This window comes from Neolamprologus multifasciatus, chromosome 22 (genome assembly GCF_963576455.1).
Source record: "Neolamprologus multifasciatus chromosome 22, fNeoMul1.2, whole genome shotgun sequence".
Classification (NCBI taxonomy): domain Eukaryota; kingdom Metazoa; phylum Chordata; class Actinopteri; order Cichliformes; family Cichlidae; genus Neolamprologus; species Neolamprologus multifasciatus.
In genome coordinates this window covers 7,435,310-7,447,642 of record NC_140459.1, presented here as the reverse complement: position 1 = coordinate 7,447,642, position 12,333 = coordinate 7,435,310, and the positions used below count along the sequence as shown (strand labels likewise).

General features: G+C 43.1%; 1 protein-coding gene across 1 annotated transcript in view; it reads left to right on the top strand.

The window, feature by feature from the left end:
- rnf19b (ring finger protein 19B) overlaps positions 1 to 12,333 on the top strand; it is a 46,397-nt gene that overhangs the window by 21,067 nt on the left and 12,997 nt on the right. The window contains exon 2 of the mRNA XM_085148448.1: positions 3,244 to 4,500. Within this exon, the coding sequence (XP_085004574.1) occupies positions 3,827 to 4,500 (674 nt within the window). The 5' untranslated portion in view covers positions 3,244 to 3,826. The remainder of the gene's footprint in view (positions 1 to 3,243; positions 4,501 to 12,333) is intronic.

Here is a 12,333-nt window from a genome sequence, read left to right as displayed (position 1 = left end):
TGTGGGGAGTTTTATGATTTTGCATATCTGTGTTTTCCATAGACTGTATGCAAAAGATGGAAATACCCATCATGACAGCTCACACTTTTTTTGGAAACCTCAGTATTAAAATTTTGCTCAGTGCCAGAAGAGCTGGAATTGATAATATTTAAGACAGTGAAGTGCTAAGTTACCACCTAATGCTAGCAAGGTTGTTTAGCAAGCTGATTTTATGAACTTTACAAGTGCAACTCAGAGGGTTTTTTCACCTATGTGCAAAAAAGGAAATAAAAAAACTAAGTCAGAGAACTACATAACAAAACAGCACATCATACATGATGAGAAATGCGATGGTCGTTGCAGATAGATAAATACAGCCCTTTAAAATGTACCGGTTTTCTTTTTCCTGTTAGGAATGGAGGGGGAGGGGCTATAGCATAATTCAGGCTCAGCAGACATCGTCAGAAGCTGTTTTGCTAGTTACTAGATTGTTATCGATGTCAACGGACTTTAGTATTGCAAAAAAAACGTATTGTCTGTTGATCCAAGGACACTAGACCTGTTACTTGCAATATGTTCTTTTTTTCTACATGAACAAAATGCTAATAAAAAGATCTATTTTTAAAAAGTTCCAGAGAAATCAGAGAATTTTTGTCACTCGTTCTGTTTATTACGGAGCCCCGCAGGGGACATGGGAGAAAAAAAAATTAAGACGGACTTTTGCGAGATCTCACAAAACTAACTCGGGATCTTGCAAAACTTTTGCGAGATCTCGCAAAACAACCTCCCGGTCGGCTTCGAGCCAGCGTCCGAAGAATGCGGCTAAAACGTTTGCGAGATCTCGCAAAAGTTTTGCGAGATCCCGAGTTTGTTTTGCGAGATCTCGCAAAAGTCCGTCTTAATTTTTTTTCCTCCCATGTCCCCTGCGGGGCTCCGTAGTTTATAGACAGAAAAGTATTTAAATCCAATTTTTCCAAGCTCAGTGTAAACGAGAGGTATAGCTACCATTAAAAAACTCCTGCGACCTGACAGTGTTTCAGATGTGTGTTTAAAATCAATCCAGAAGAGGAGGGATTCTCAGTCTGTCGGTCAAGGCAGCCGTGACACTAATTTTAAGCCTGAACACATTTTAATTGGCTGTGTTTAAAAGAAATTCACCTTTCCGTTATTATGAAGGAAGAATCTAGTCTTAGAGCCCGAAAAAGGCCGTAAACATGTTTGTTTCCGCTAGGGATGGGTATCGTTTAGGTTTTATCTGATACCGGTGCCAAACCGGTACTTTTGAAACGGTGCCGGTGCTTAAACGGTGTTCAAACCGGTGCTTAAAGAATGGAGAACACAAAATTGGTCCAAAAACCTCTCATGTTCAGCTGTTTTTTTTTGTAAAAAGATAACAATGTTAGCCTTTTCTGCAGCTATAGGGCATATATGGTATCACTCTTGGCTGGAAGCAGTGCTTAAACAATGGAAAAAACAAAAACTTTGTCCAAAAACCTCTCATGTTTAACTGTTTCCCACTTTTTATTTGGTCATTTTAGCCTTTTTGGCCAGGGTGAAGGGAGTATCTGCCATCAAACAAGAAGACAGCTGCATGTAGCTATGATGATGTTTGCTAGTTCACCTTACATGCATTAATGTAATAACGTGGTTAGCCTACTCAACGTAAATTATACACGAACAACATTAAGCTACTCACGCAGAGAAGAACGGCTGCTGCTGCATCATCATCCTCATCATTTCTGCTACACTGGCAGGGCTAGGGGCCAGGACTCTACTCTTCAGCTTTTTGGGGGATGTTGCTAACTCTTCGTCCGATAACAGGCACCACACCTGCAGTAGATGCGCTCGGTGTGAGGTCTCGCAGCAAGCTATCAAATACGGCGCATTTTTCGGCTTTTAAAAAAAACGCTATGCGTCGCCAGGTGTTTCATCGGATTTCAGGTGTTACCTCCTTTCCACAGTATCACCTTAAAGCACTTGTTGCAGGCTTCTGAGTTTGCATCTTTTGCTGTGAAGTACAGCAAGACTTTTGACCGCTTCGCCTTGGGCATTTTTAACCTGTAGCTCTGCTCTAAAAGAACGTACGTACCTGGACCCGCCTACTATCCCCGGAAACGTAAAATGATTGGCTAGAATTCAAAGTGTATCACATCTCAGGAAAAAAAAGCACCGAAATAAAGCACCGAAATGTGCGCTGCTTTTCGGTCTGGTTACTACCGTTTATATCAGAACCGGTGCCATCATGGCACCGGATACCGGTACCCATCCCTAGTTTCCGCATCGATCACGGGAGTCATGGGGAATTAACTCGTTTTTAGAGGCCTCAAGTGGCCACTAGAGGAACTTCACGTGTAATCACTTCCATTCTGGTTTCATTTCTCAACCCTCCAGTTTGCCATTTAGTATCTTTGTGTTGGATTTTATTGGGTGTAAAACTGTTTACCTGTGTGTTGGTATATACTGCAGTTACATTACTACTGTGTGTTGTTGTTTTACAAGACTGAACATGTGAGTGCTTGCTTTTTCATATCTGATGTTTAAGTGTGTGTGTGTTTGTTTATGTCTTTAGACAATAGGAAAAATTTCCTTGTTTATGTGTGCCTGTGTGTAGTCTGAATGCATACGTGTTTCAACGTGTATTTGTACCTGCATTACAGCTAAAAAAAAACATCTTTTGAGTGTGTGTGCGTGTGTGTCTGTGCCCGCGCGCAATCACATGTGTCTCGATGTGAATCCATTTAGCAGTTCATGCTCAGCTGCGTGTGTGTTTCTGTGTGTGCGTACATAAGTGCCAGAGTCACAGAGTGGGTCGCTGTTTGCCTCGCTCATAGTGAGCATTGCCATGGCAACGGCACTAGCAGCGCAGTGTGAAGTGGAGGAAGAGCTTGCGATGCTCAGCGTGATGGAGAGCGATAGAGAGACTGGTTTCACAAGGACACACGATTGGCCGGGCTGGATGATGATGTCATGGATTTAATTGGTGGCTTAACTCATCCAGATGTGTCCTGTTTAACCTCTCAATTATGGTTACTTAACACATACAGAAAAACATTTGATTTCATTAATGTGTGTGTGTGTTTGTGGGTTTAAATGCAATTAGCACAGGTAGATACTCGGTTCAGATTATCTAAGGAGTTAATGATCAGATCGAAACCCAGGAAGAGCAAAGCAGAGTCACAGAGACGGGGGGGTGGGGGGAAGAGAGGTGTGTGTCATACTGAGCATGCTCTTTGTACTAACTTCCTGCTCTCTTCTTCCTGACAGAAAAAGAGCGTTCAGAGAAGCCGGTGCTCAACAAGAAGCAGAGGAGGGTGAACGGAGGAGACGCTCTGAATACAGCTCAAGAGAATCGGATGAAAACGGAGGAATTATTTCAACATTTGGACTGAGTCAGGCTGTGGATTCTTCTCTTGTTTTTGTTGGAGAGCGATTGATTGAAACTGACATTAATCTTTTGAGAGTCACACTAAAGTCGGACCTTAACATCTGCCTAAAAGATGAAAGGCTGGAGGCTTTTTTCTCTTCGCGAGTGCTTTGACTGCCAAGTTTGAAAAGTACTGTGGGAATCTAAGTGGATTTTTTTTCACTTTTCATATTCTGTTGTGGTTATCTGTTATCTCAGTCTCTGTTTTGCTGATAAGGTTTTGTTTCCAATCAAACAAAAAAGAGGAGGAAGACTGTTTCTCAAGTTTCTCAGCCTCAAACCGGAGTAGCATTTGCATTCCAGTTTGGCTTCACAAGTGGACAAATCCTCCCTTGTGTGTCTGATAGAGTGTGTGTTTGACTAGTTCAGAGTCCCTCGGTACAAGGGGACAATAACCGACCCTGTCTGTCTCTTCTGGGAAAAATGGGATCAGAAAAGGACTCAGAGTCGCCTCACTCCTCAGTGAGTGGCGTTCCCAACCCTAAGTGCCGTGCGCCGGGCAAGCGCCAGGGCCGCATCTCCTTCCACAGCCTCTTCCACGGTAAACGGAGCTCTCGGGGAACCAGGGCCCCCAAAGGAGGAGCGGCCACCCCTTTATCTCATCATCACCAACATCACCACACGCAACAACAACTGCATCCTTCCGCCTTGAGTTCTGCAGCTGCTGCAGCTGCTGCTAACCCCACCACAACCACCACGGCCACAATCGCCACGACCCCCCAGGATGCAGCCTCCGGCACCCCCTCAAAGCCACTCTCCTCCAGCCAGCCGTCTCTGGGTGGAGGCGCTTCCTCCGGGGAGACCAATCTCCTGGAGTGTCCCCTGTGCCTGGTGCGTCAGCCCGCTGACCAGCTCCCCGAGCTGCTGGGCTGCAGCCACCGATCCTGCCTCTGCTGCCTGCGCCAGTACCTCCGCATTGAAATCACAGAGAGCCGAGTCCAGCTCAGCTGCCCCGAGTGTGCCGAGAGGCTGGCCCCGCGGCAGGTGGCCGACATCTTGGATGATGCGGCCCTGATGGAGAAGTATGAGGAATTCCTACTGAGGAGGTGCCTCGCTTCTGATCCGGATTGTCGATGGTGCCCGGCGCCCGACTGCGGGTAAGAGACTGCAGATTGTGTTTTCAGCCCCGTCTCACTGATAAAATCTGCATTTTTGCTCTGATGCTGCTGCTTGGTTCCACTTCTGGGTGCTTTTGTTTGACCGTTCATGTGATATTATCACCAGTTTCCTGCCTCTTTCACTTCATGAGCTCTATGTTCTTGTAGTAGATGGAAAAAATATCAGAAAATTGGTGACATAGTTAAGTGGCCTATTTTCTCTCTTGAATAAGCAAAAATATTTTACAGTCATAAAGAAGCGGGGATCTTTAAACTGGGAATCAAAAACCAACAAATTAACAACCACAGTTTTCACTTATTAGTAAGTGGTTACCATTAATGCTCTGTCCCTCAACTAATCGCTCAGTCATGGTATTTTTTCAGCTATATGTCTTTGTGGGTCACTGTGCCATCCTTTATAGTAAAATGCACCACATTCTCCTGCCAGGCAGTCAAATACTACTGTCCTACAGATATGCATGACTTGTTTTTTGCTGTCACTGCCTGCAGCCCACATATAACGGTCCCTTTTGACAGAATAAAGTCCACATTGTAAAACCGGAGGAGTGGCAATAACATAACACCCAACTTTATCAACCCGGAGACCACAATTTGCATCTAGTTTGGGACTTTTTTCCACTTTGCACACAAGTATCATTTGTACTCGCTGTGCTGTTATGTTTAGGCACTAAAATCTACTTGGTTAGGATGAGAAGAAGCTGAGTTGTGCGTTCAAATGGATTTCTTAACGACATAATAGTGTTTTTAATGTTAGGAAATGGGAGTATGAGATGTAAAGCGCTACTGTGATACTGTGAGTGTGGCAGCACAGATGGCAAAGGATACCATGCGTATATCTCTGATACCAGTGGAAAGAAAAATGGGTTGGAAAACCAACATTTATAGCACTGACTGAATGAATGAATGACTCTTCTAATGGTTAGACTGAGCAGTTACAGTAAGGTGAAATTCCGGCTGCAGTTTCAGCTTTGTTTCCGTCTTCCTGTTTATGTAATATTATCAGGTTATCTGATTGGGGATTAAGGCGATTATACAAAACAAGCTTTAGAGCCCTGGTCCATTTGTGGTAAGGTCTGTTGTGTGGCCTTTCGGGGAATTCACATTGCGCAATTTATAAAAAACAAACAAAGTCAAAGTGAGAAAGAGAAACTAGACTACGAGGCTATGAGTGAGACTCAAAGTGAAAATGTAGTGAAGCCAGAGGCACTTCAGTTTACTGGTGAAGGTGCTTGAGTAATGCCAGAAGTCATTTTATATCTCAAAGAGAATAAATTGAAGATCAGTTTCTCCAAAGCTGGAAGCATAAAGAAACTTAGGGAGTTTCAAGTTAACGTCTGGTTTTGAATGAAGTCATCAGATAAGCATACATAAATATTAGTATGTTAGCATTTCCAACGAAAGGATTTCCGCTATAATTACCGGCCAACAGCTGACGTGCGAGATTGCCCAGTTGGTTACTGTTAAACGTTATTTGCTCACTCTTTCTTCTGCTATTTCAGATAAAGGGTGTTACTTCAGATTTCACGTCAGTTTTCTGTCTGGGTTAAACTAAACAGGAACTGCTTTGAGCCGACCAGTTTGACAGAGAAGGAAAGACGCAGAGCGAGGGCTCAAATTTCAAAGTAGAGGAGAAGCTGTAAGTGGGTCAGAGGCCTGAGAGGTGGCCCTGTGGTCAGAGGAGGGGAGCGTCAGATGGGTTTAGAGGTAGCGTCGCTACTCTGGTTAGGTTTCTGGAACAAATGAGAGGCGTTTGTTTCATCATAGAAAGCAGGAGTGATTCATTGTGTTTGTGTTTGTGTGCGTGAGTGCGTGTCTGTGCGTGTGGGAAGACAGAACGCAGATTTCCAGTGATATTCTTCTGCTTTGGTTTTGTATAGTAACACAGGTATTGTTACAGAGGGAAGCCAAAGCTATATAAATCTCTGGGCCTTTATGTGCATTTGTTTCTCTTTGGTTTTTGTTTATTAGTTACTGATTTTTGTCCCAATAAATGAAGATTTGGCACAATCTAAAAACAAAATGCAGTATTTTCACTCTCGTATTCATTTCAGTAGCTTTAGAAAGTCTGTGGGCTGTGAAAGTACAGCCGTGCATGGGAGTCATGAGTCATTTATATAAAATGAGTTTATTCTTTTGAAGGCAGAAATATTACATTTGTAACGATGAGGCATCTCGTGCTACGATTAATACTTTTTTAATGTCCTTTTTTAGTTTGCAAATGCACAATCTCTGTGTTTACATGCATAAAGTTCAGGTATAGCATTGTTTTCAAAGAGGTAAAATAATCAAGGATTAATGGCATATGTAAACTTCTTTTTCCAATATTTTAAAAGTAGATTTTAAGCAGTTGCATGCACTTTCATCCAGACTTTGCAGCTTTTAGAGCAGTATGTGGTGGATTATATTAACAAGCACTTGTAGACCTATTATAAATATATATATATTGTGCGTTCATCATGAAATCAGTCAGTTCACTGGCTGTTTCTTACATTTATATGTAATGTAATTATATGTATTACAAAGCTGGGATAACATTTATCTTTAAAATCAATCTTTTTAACTCATTTTCATCCTTTCTCTTCTCATTACGCTCTGTTTGCTTTACTTTTACAGTCAGGAATGACCTCATGACCATTACACACTGATGTTATTTACTTTAGTAAATCTATAGTTCGTCTGTGCTGGTGCAGGAAGCAGATCCATGATTGCTGGCAGCCACACATTGTGCCTTTCAGCTCAGCACGATTTTACTTTTGCCCAGACAGGAAGTTATTAGAATATGAGATAAAACCTGTGAGGACCATAAATGCAGAATAACACATTTTAACTCAAAGTTGGGCAACTTTATAAAAGCTAAGAAAGCAGAAAACGTGTATGAATCACCCTCTGGTTATAATAAATATTCAAAGAAAGTTTTATCAGCCAAATGAAACACCGCTGCTTTGTGGGGAATTAATTGCTTTATAATTATATTGTGTCACAGCTCTGCTGTCACATCTTCACCACTTCAGGTTTTCAAAGCACCTTGTTTGCTCAACTCTGAGCCTGAATCCATGAGTGGGATGGTTTTTACTCTCTATGGGGATGTAAATGAACCTCAACGGGCATTTTTTTGATCGATATTGCAAATGTCTTTTTAAGCAGAGCTCTTTAATGAGTCTCCGGGCTCCCTCTGGGTCTGTTTGAAACATGCCTCTCCTGTTAGCTTAACCTGTTCAAACTGTGTCTCTGAAAGTAAAGGAGAGGCTGATATCTCCTGTAGAAAACATCAGCCTGCACAGACCTGTTAGTATCTGGTGGAAAAAAGAACAGCAGGAGCTAACGGAGGTTGGGACAGACGTAATTTAGTCCAGTTTTCTGGTAAAAATAAACCAAAACCAAAGTGTGTGTGTGCGTGTATTACCAGTATCACTAAAGGAGAGGTCGACTGCTGCTGACCTACATATTTACAGGGACAGTCCGCTGTCTGACGGCAGCAGTGACTCAGCCTCTTCTTTACATCAGACGAGATCAAATTGTTATTCACCACAAACAAGCAGGGCTGGAGAGAGGGGAGAAAGCAGCGCACACCCACGCACACACACATGCAAACACACACCTGAGAGATAAAGGCAGTTTCAGACTGTTGCTCACTGGAGACGAGGCGTCAACCGAAAACAGTAAAAAAAAAAGTGTGAAGTTCTTGAACGTAGCTGTTAATCGAGTGTTTATAACTGAGAATGGACACTGTGTGTGTGTGTGAGAGAGTGTATGTCTTCAGGGAAAGTTATGTAAATGTGACCTGGTTTTTTTATCTTATCTTTTTCTCTATTGGACATTTGATCGGAGTTAACGGTCTAAGTGACAAGTGAACAAATAATCAGTGTGGATTGTGTAAATTATGCACCGTTACCCTCGTCAAAAGGGACAGTTGTTTGCAGCTAACACTTTCACAACCTCCCTCGCCCCCCTGCAGGTGAGTAAACTGCTGGTAAATGTCACCATTGTGGTTAGAAGACCAACAAAGGAAAAAAAAAATTAGCTTTCACTTTCACTCTTTTCTTCAGCTAGAGGGGATTTTTCCGTTTTGTCTTTCTGAACTGTTAAGGTAGTAAAACTAACTGCACTTATCAATACTTGCAAATGAAAGTGCATCAGATGACAGCGTGTAACAGGAAGGAGTATCAGTAGACAAATTATAAGCCTACCCTGAATTTCTCCTCTCAGTGACACTTTTGGCTGCGGGAGGCAGATGTTTGAGACAAACTTTTCCCGTTAGCGCGGGGAAATAGTGGTATATTTAGCAGCTAAGGAGCCAGATGTTTACTTTAGGAGGAATGGCATATAAATAGACGACTGTTTCTAAGAGGATAATGCGCGAGTGTCGCATGTGCAGCTTGCTCTGCTGCCCTAATGTGGGCAGACCATTCTTTACTGCTTTCAGTCTGTTTGTGTGATGAGCTTCGCGATGAAGCTGGGAGTTACAGAGAAAAACACCAGATGATTACTGTGTTTTTAAGCCTATTGCACAATCTTGAAAGACGCTGTTGTCCTGAGGTGATGGAAAAGCGAAAAACCTCAAAATATCATAACACAGATAAGCATCAGGTATCAGGGGAACTTTAATAATCCTCACAGGGAAATTGTTTTGTCACAGTTTTAACATTTTAGCTTGAATTCTAGGTGTGCTTTTAGTCATCATTAGTGACTTAAAGGCTTATTTGGGAAATGTAGGAGTTTTGTGTGGGTGCCATCCACAGACCGTGTGAAAAGTGGTTGCAACGAGGAAGTGACTTAAACCTGCACAATAAGAACAAGAAATCATGCTGTGCTGAAGTCTCTTGAAAAATAACCCTACTTCTCACTCGATCTGTGACCTGTGTAAACACTTTCCTGATAGGTTTATGGTCTGAAGCCCTTAGAAGCATCATTTAAAAAATGATGGTCCCATTTACAAAGCCGGGTACGCTTTCCTTTCTTAGGCGGATCCGTCCTCCAGTGTCAGGTCCGGTTAATAAACTCCAAGATGGGGGTGACTATAACGCTGATGTTGAAGCTTTAAAGTCAGTGGGTGATGTCATGGTGGCTACACCCGTCTGTTACACACAGTCTGTGGTTTTAAGTGAATATTTTTAAATAACCGTCATATCACAGTGGGATACCTCTGACCCGCTCTTCTTATCTGGCCAATGAGGTCCCGACCCGTCTGATTGTCAGACCTCAGCATCCAGTGAGAACAAAGACTGTCCCTGGCTGTCAGTTGCCATGGTGACTATCGATGCGGCATAAAAGGAGCGTTGCCAAGGGTAACAGGAGTTGGGACTTAATTAAACCGATCAATACGTAGTCGCCGGACTGAATTTTTGTGCCTTCGTCTCGGACTGAGATGTAACGAACACTCGTGTTTTTCGTGCATCCGTGTGAGTCAGACTGATGAGCCATGACTTCATGCTGGTGTCGGTTTATCCCGGTTCCTGCTGTGCATGTGTCTGCATGTGTGGTTAAGGGTTTCACTCCCAGGTGGTTCCCGTTGAAGCCGAACACTGACAGGAGTGTCTGAGCACGTTTCCTTTCAGCATGTCAGCACTCCTATGACTCCACCGCTTCTCCTCCCTCTCTTCCTCCGTTTCCGTCATGTGTTATTGCAGATTTACATCTCGGCTCGTGATCTTACGTGCCCCCTTTAGCCTATCTCCCATCTCCTTTTTCTTTTACTTATTTTTGTCCCATTCTGTCTGTGGCTTCCCCCCAACCCCACCCAACCATTTTCCACCCTGGAAACATGAGTCCTGATTCGCTGACTGCGCTGCATCAGAATACACCAATAAAGAGACGGCGCTGGCGTGGCATCTGTCCCATAAATGAAATTGCACTTTGTGCCACAGCCTGTTCAGAGTTAGCCAGAAAAAGAGCAGTTTTGTAGGCTTGTTTGAGTCAAGGACAGGTTTAGACTCGTGCTGTATTTAGCAGTTAAAGCGCCAGAGGACAAATTACTTGTAAAAAGAGACGCTTTATAGGCTGTGCACACACGCTTACTGTGTTCAAAAGCTTTGGTGATGCTCTGCCTTCTACTGTAGCGCCATCATAAGGTTAATATTTCTCATTTTAGGAAAAATTACAATCCTCAAGCTACTAAAAAAATCCGCACAACACCTTTCTTTTGTAATCTAGTGCCAAAATGTCACTCCATGTGACGTGTGACATCGATTCAAATTTAAATACCACCTAAACCCTGTTACTTTTACAGCAACTTCTTACTTGACAAGATTATTATGATCATTAAAACTTAACTTATTGCATTAATGATTAACTTGTGAGGGTAGTTTATCATCCAGAGGTCATGTAACCTCTGTACATGTGCCTTTAACGACAAAGTAACTTGCCACTGCAAGCAATTTTAGCCTGTTGCAATGGGTCTGTGGTCAGTGCTGGGGAGTAACGGAATACATGTACCGCCGTTACGTATTTAAAATACAAAATATGAGTAACTGTATTCCGTTACAGTTACCGTTTAAAAAGGTGGTATTTAGAATACAGTTACTTTGTTGAAATAAATGGATTACACGGCGGTACTTCCCTGTTTCATATTGTGGCGGGTCAGGACTGTTTGGGTTTTGTTTGACAGCTACGTTCTGTTGTTCCAGGCGGCAGCGTTACGGTTGCCATGGTTACAGGGTGACGCTCTCTCTCTCTGTGTTTCCTGGGTGAGAGAGCGCCTGTTGTTGTTGTGCTAAGCTAATAGGCAGAATGCTACAGGTATAGCTCTAAAGAATGTAGCATCATAGGCAGTGTAGTCCGTGCTGCAGGGAGAATGGACTGCCATACACGTTATGTGTCTGTGAGCGAGGGAGGGAGAAAAAGGACGAGCTGTCATCGAGCAAAAACGGGAGCTGGAAGCATGTAAATATAATAATAACCACTGCAGCCAAGAAGAGTGCCTGACGAGCCCAGCTGTAAGTAAGCTATTAAGACTCGACTGTACGCTGTGTTTGTGTTTTCCTCCGAAACAATAAGTTTGGAGCAGCCTTTCAACGCCTCTCTCTGTCTCTCGCTAGCAAAGTTGACCCAGACAACAAAGTAAAGCTAGTTTTCGGCTACGAGCCCGAACCCGCCGTATTAGCCAGAGGTCCCTTTACTACGGTTCGGAGCCGCGGACCTTCAGTAACAGTAATAAATCACAGCAATAGTACATTCACGTAGTTGTAAACAGCATGATAATATATTAAGTAATCCAAAGTATTCAGAATATGTTACTCTCATTGAGTAACGTAACAGAATACGTTACAGAATACATTTTGGGGCATGTATTCTGTATTCTGTAATAGAATACATTTTAAAAGTAACCTTTCCAACACTGTCTGTGGTGTGCAGGTTAATACACTTCCTCCCTGGGAGGAGAGTATACTCGTGGTGCCGGACGCAAGCCTGGATAAATAGGAGCGTTCTGTCTGGAAGTGCCAAATTTAAACGTGCGTCCATCTGCTGTGGTGACCCCTGCAAATAGGCGAGCAACCTTACTTCAGTCTAAAGCTAGTTCAAGCAGTCAACTCAAGCGGCATAGCTTTGAACACACTCACTCTCCTCACATCAAATATCAAAACACACCTCTGGGCCGGCACAGCGGTTAGCACTGTTGCATTACAGGAAGACAATTCCTAGCTCAAACCCCCAGGCCTTTCCTTGTGGAGTTTGCACATTCTCGCTGAGCCTACGTGGGTTTCCTCCTGGTACTTCCTCCCACAGTCCGAACACTTGCATGTTGATTTCAAACAGGCTGTGGGTGTGAGCTAGATGACGTATTTAAAGAGCTGTGCAAGTGTACCTAAGCCTTTT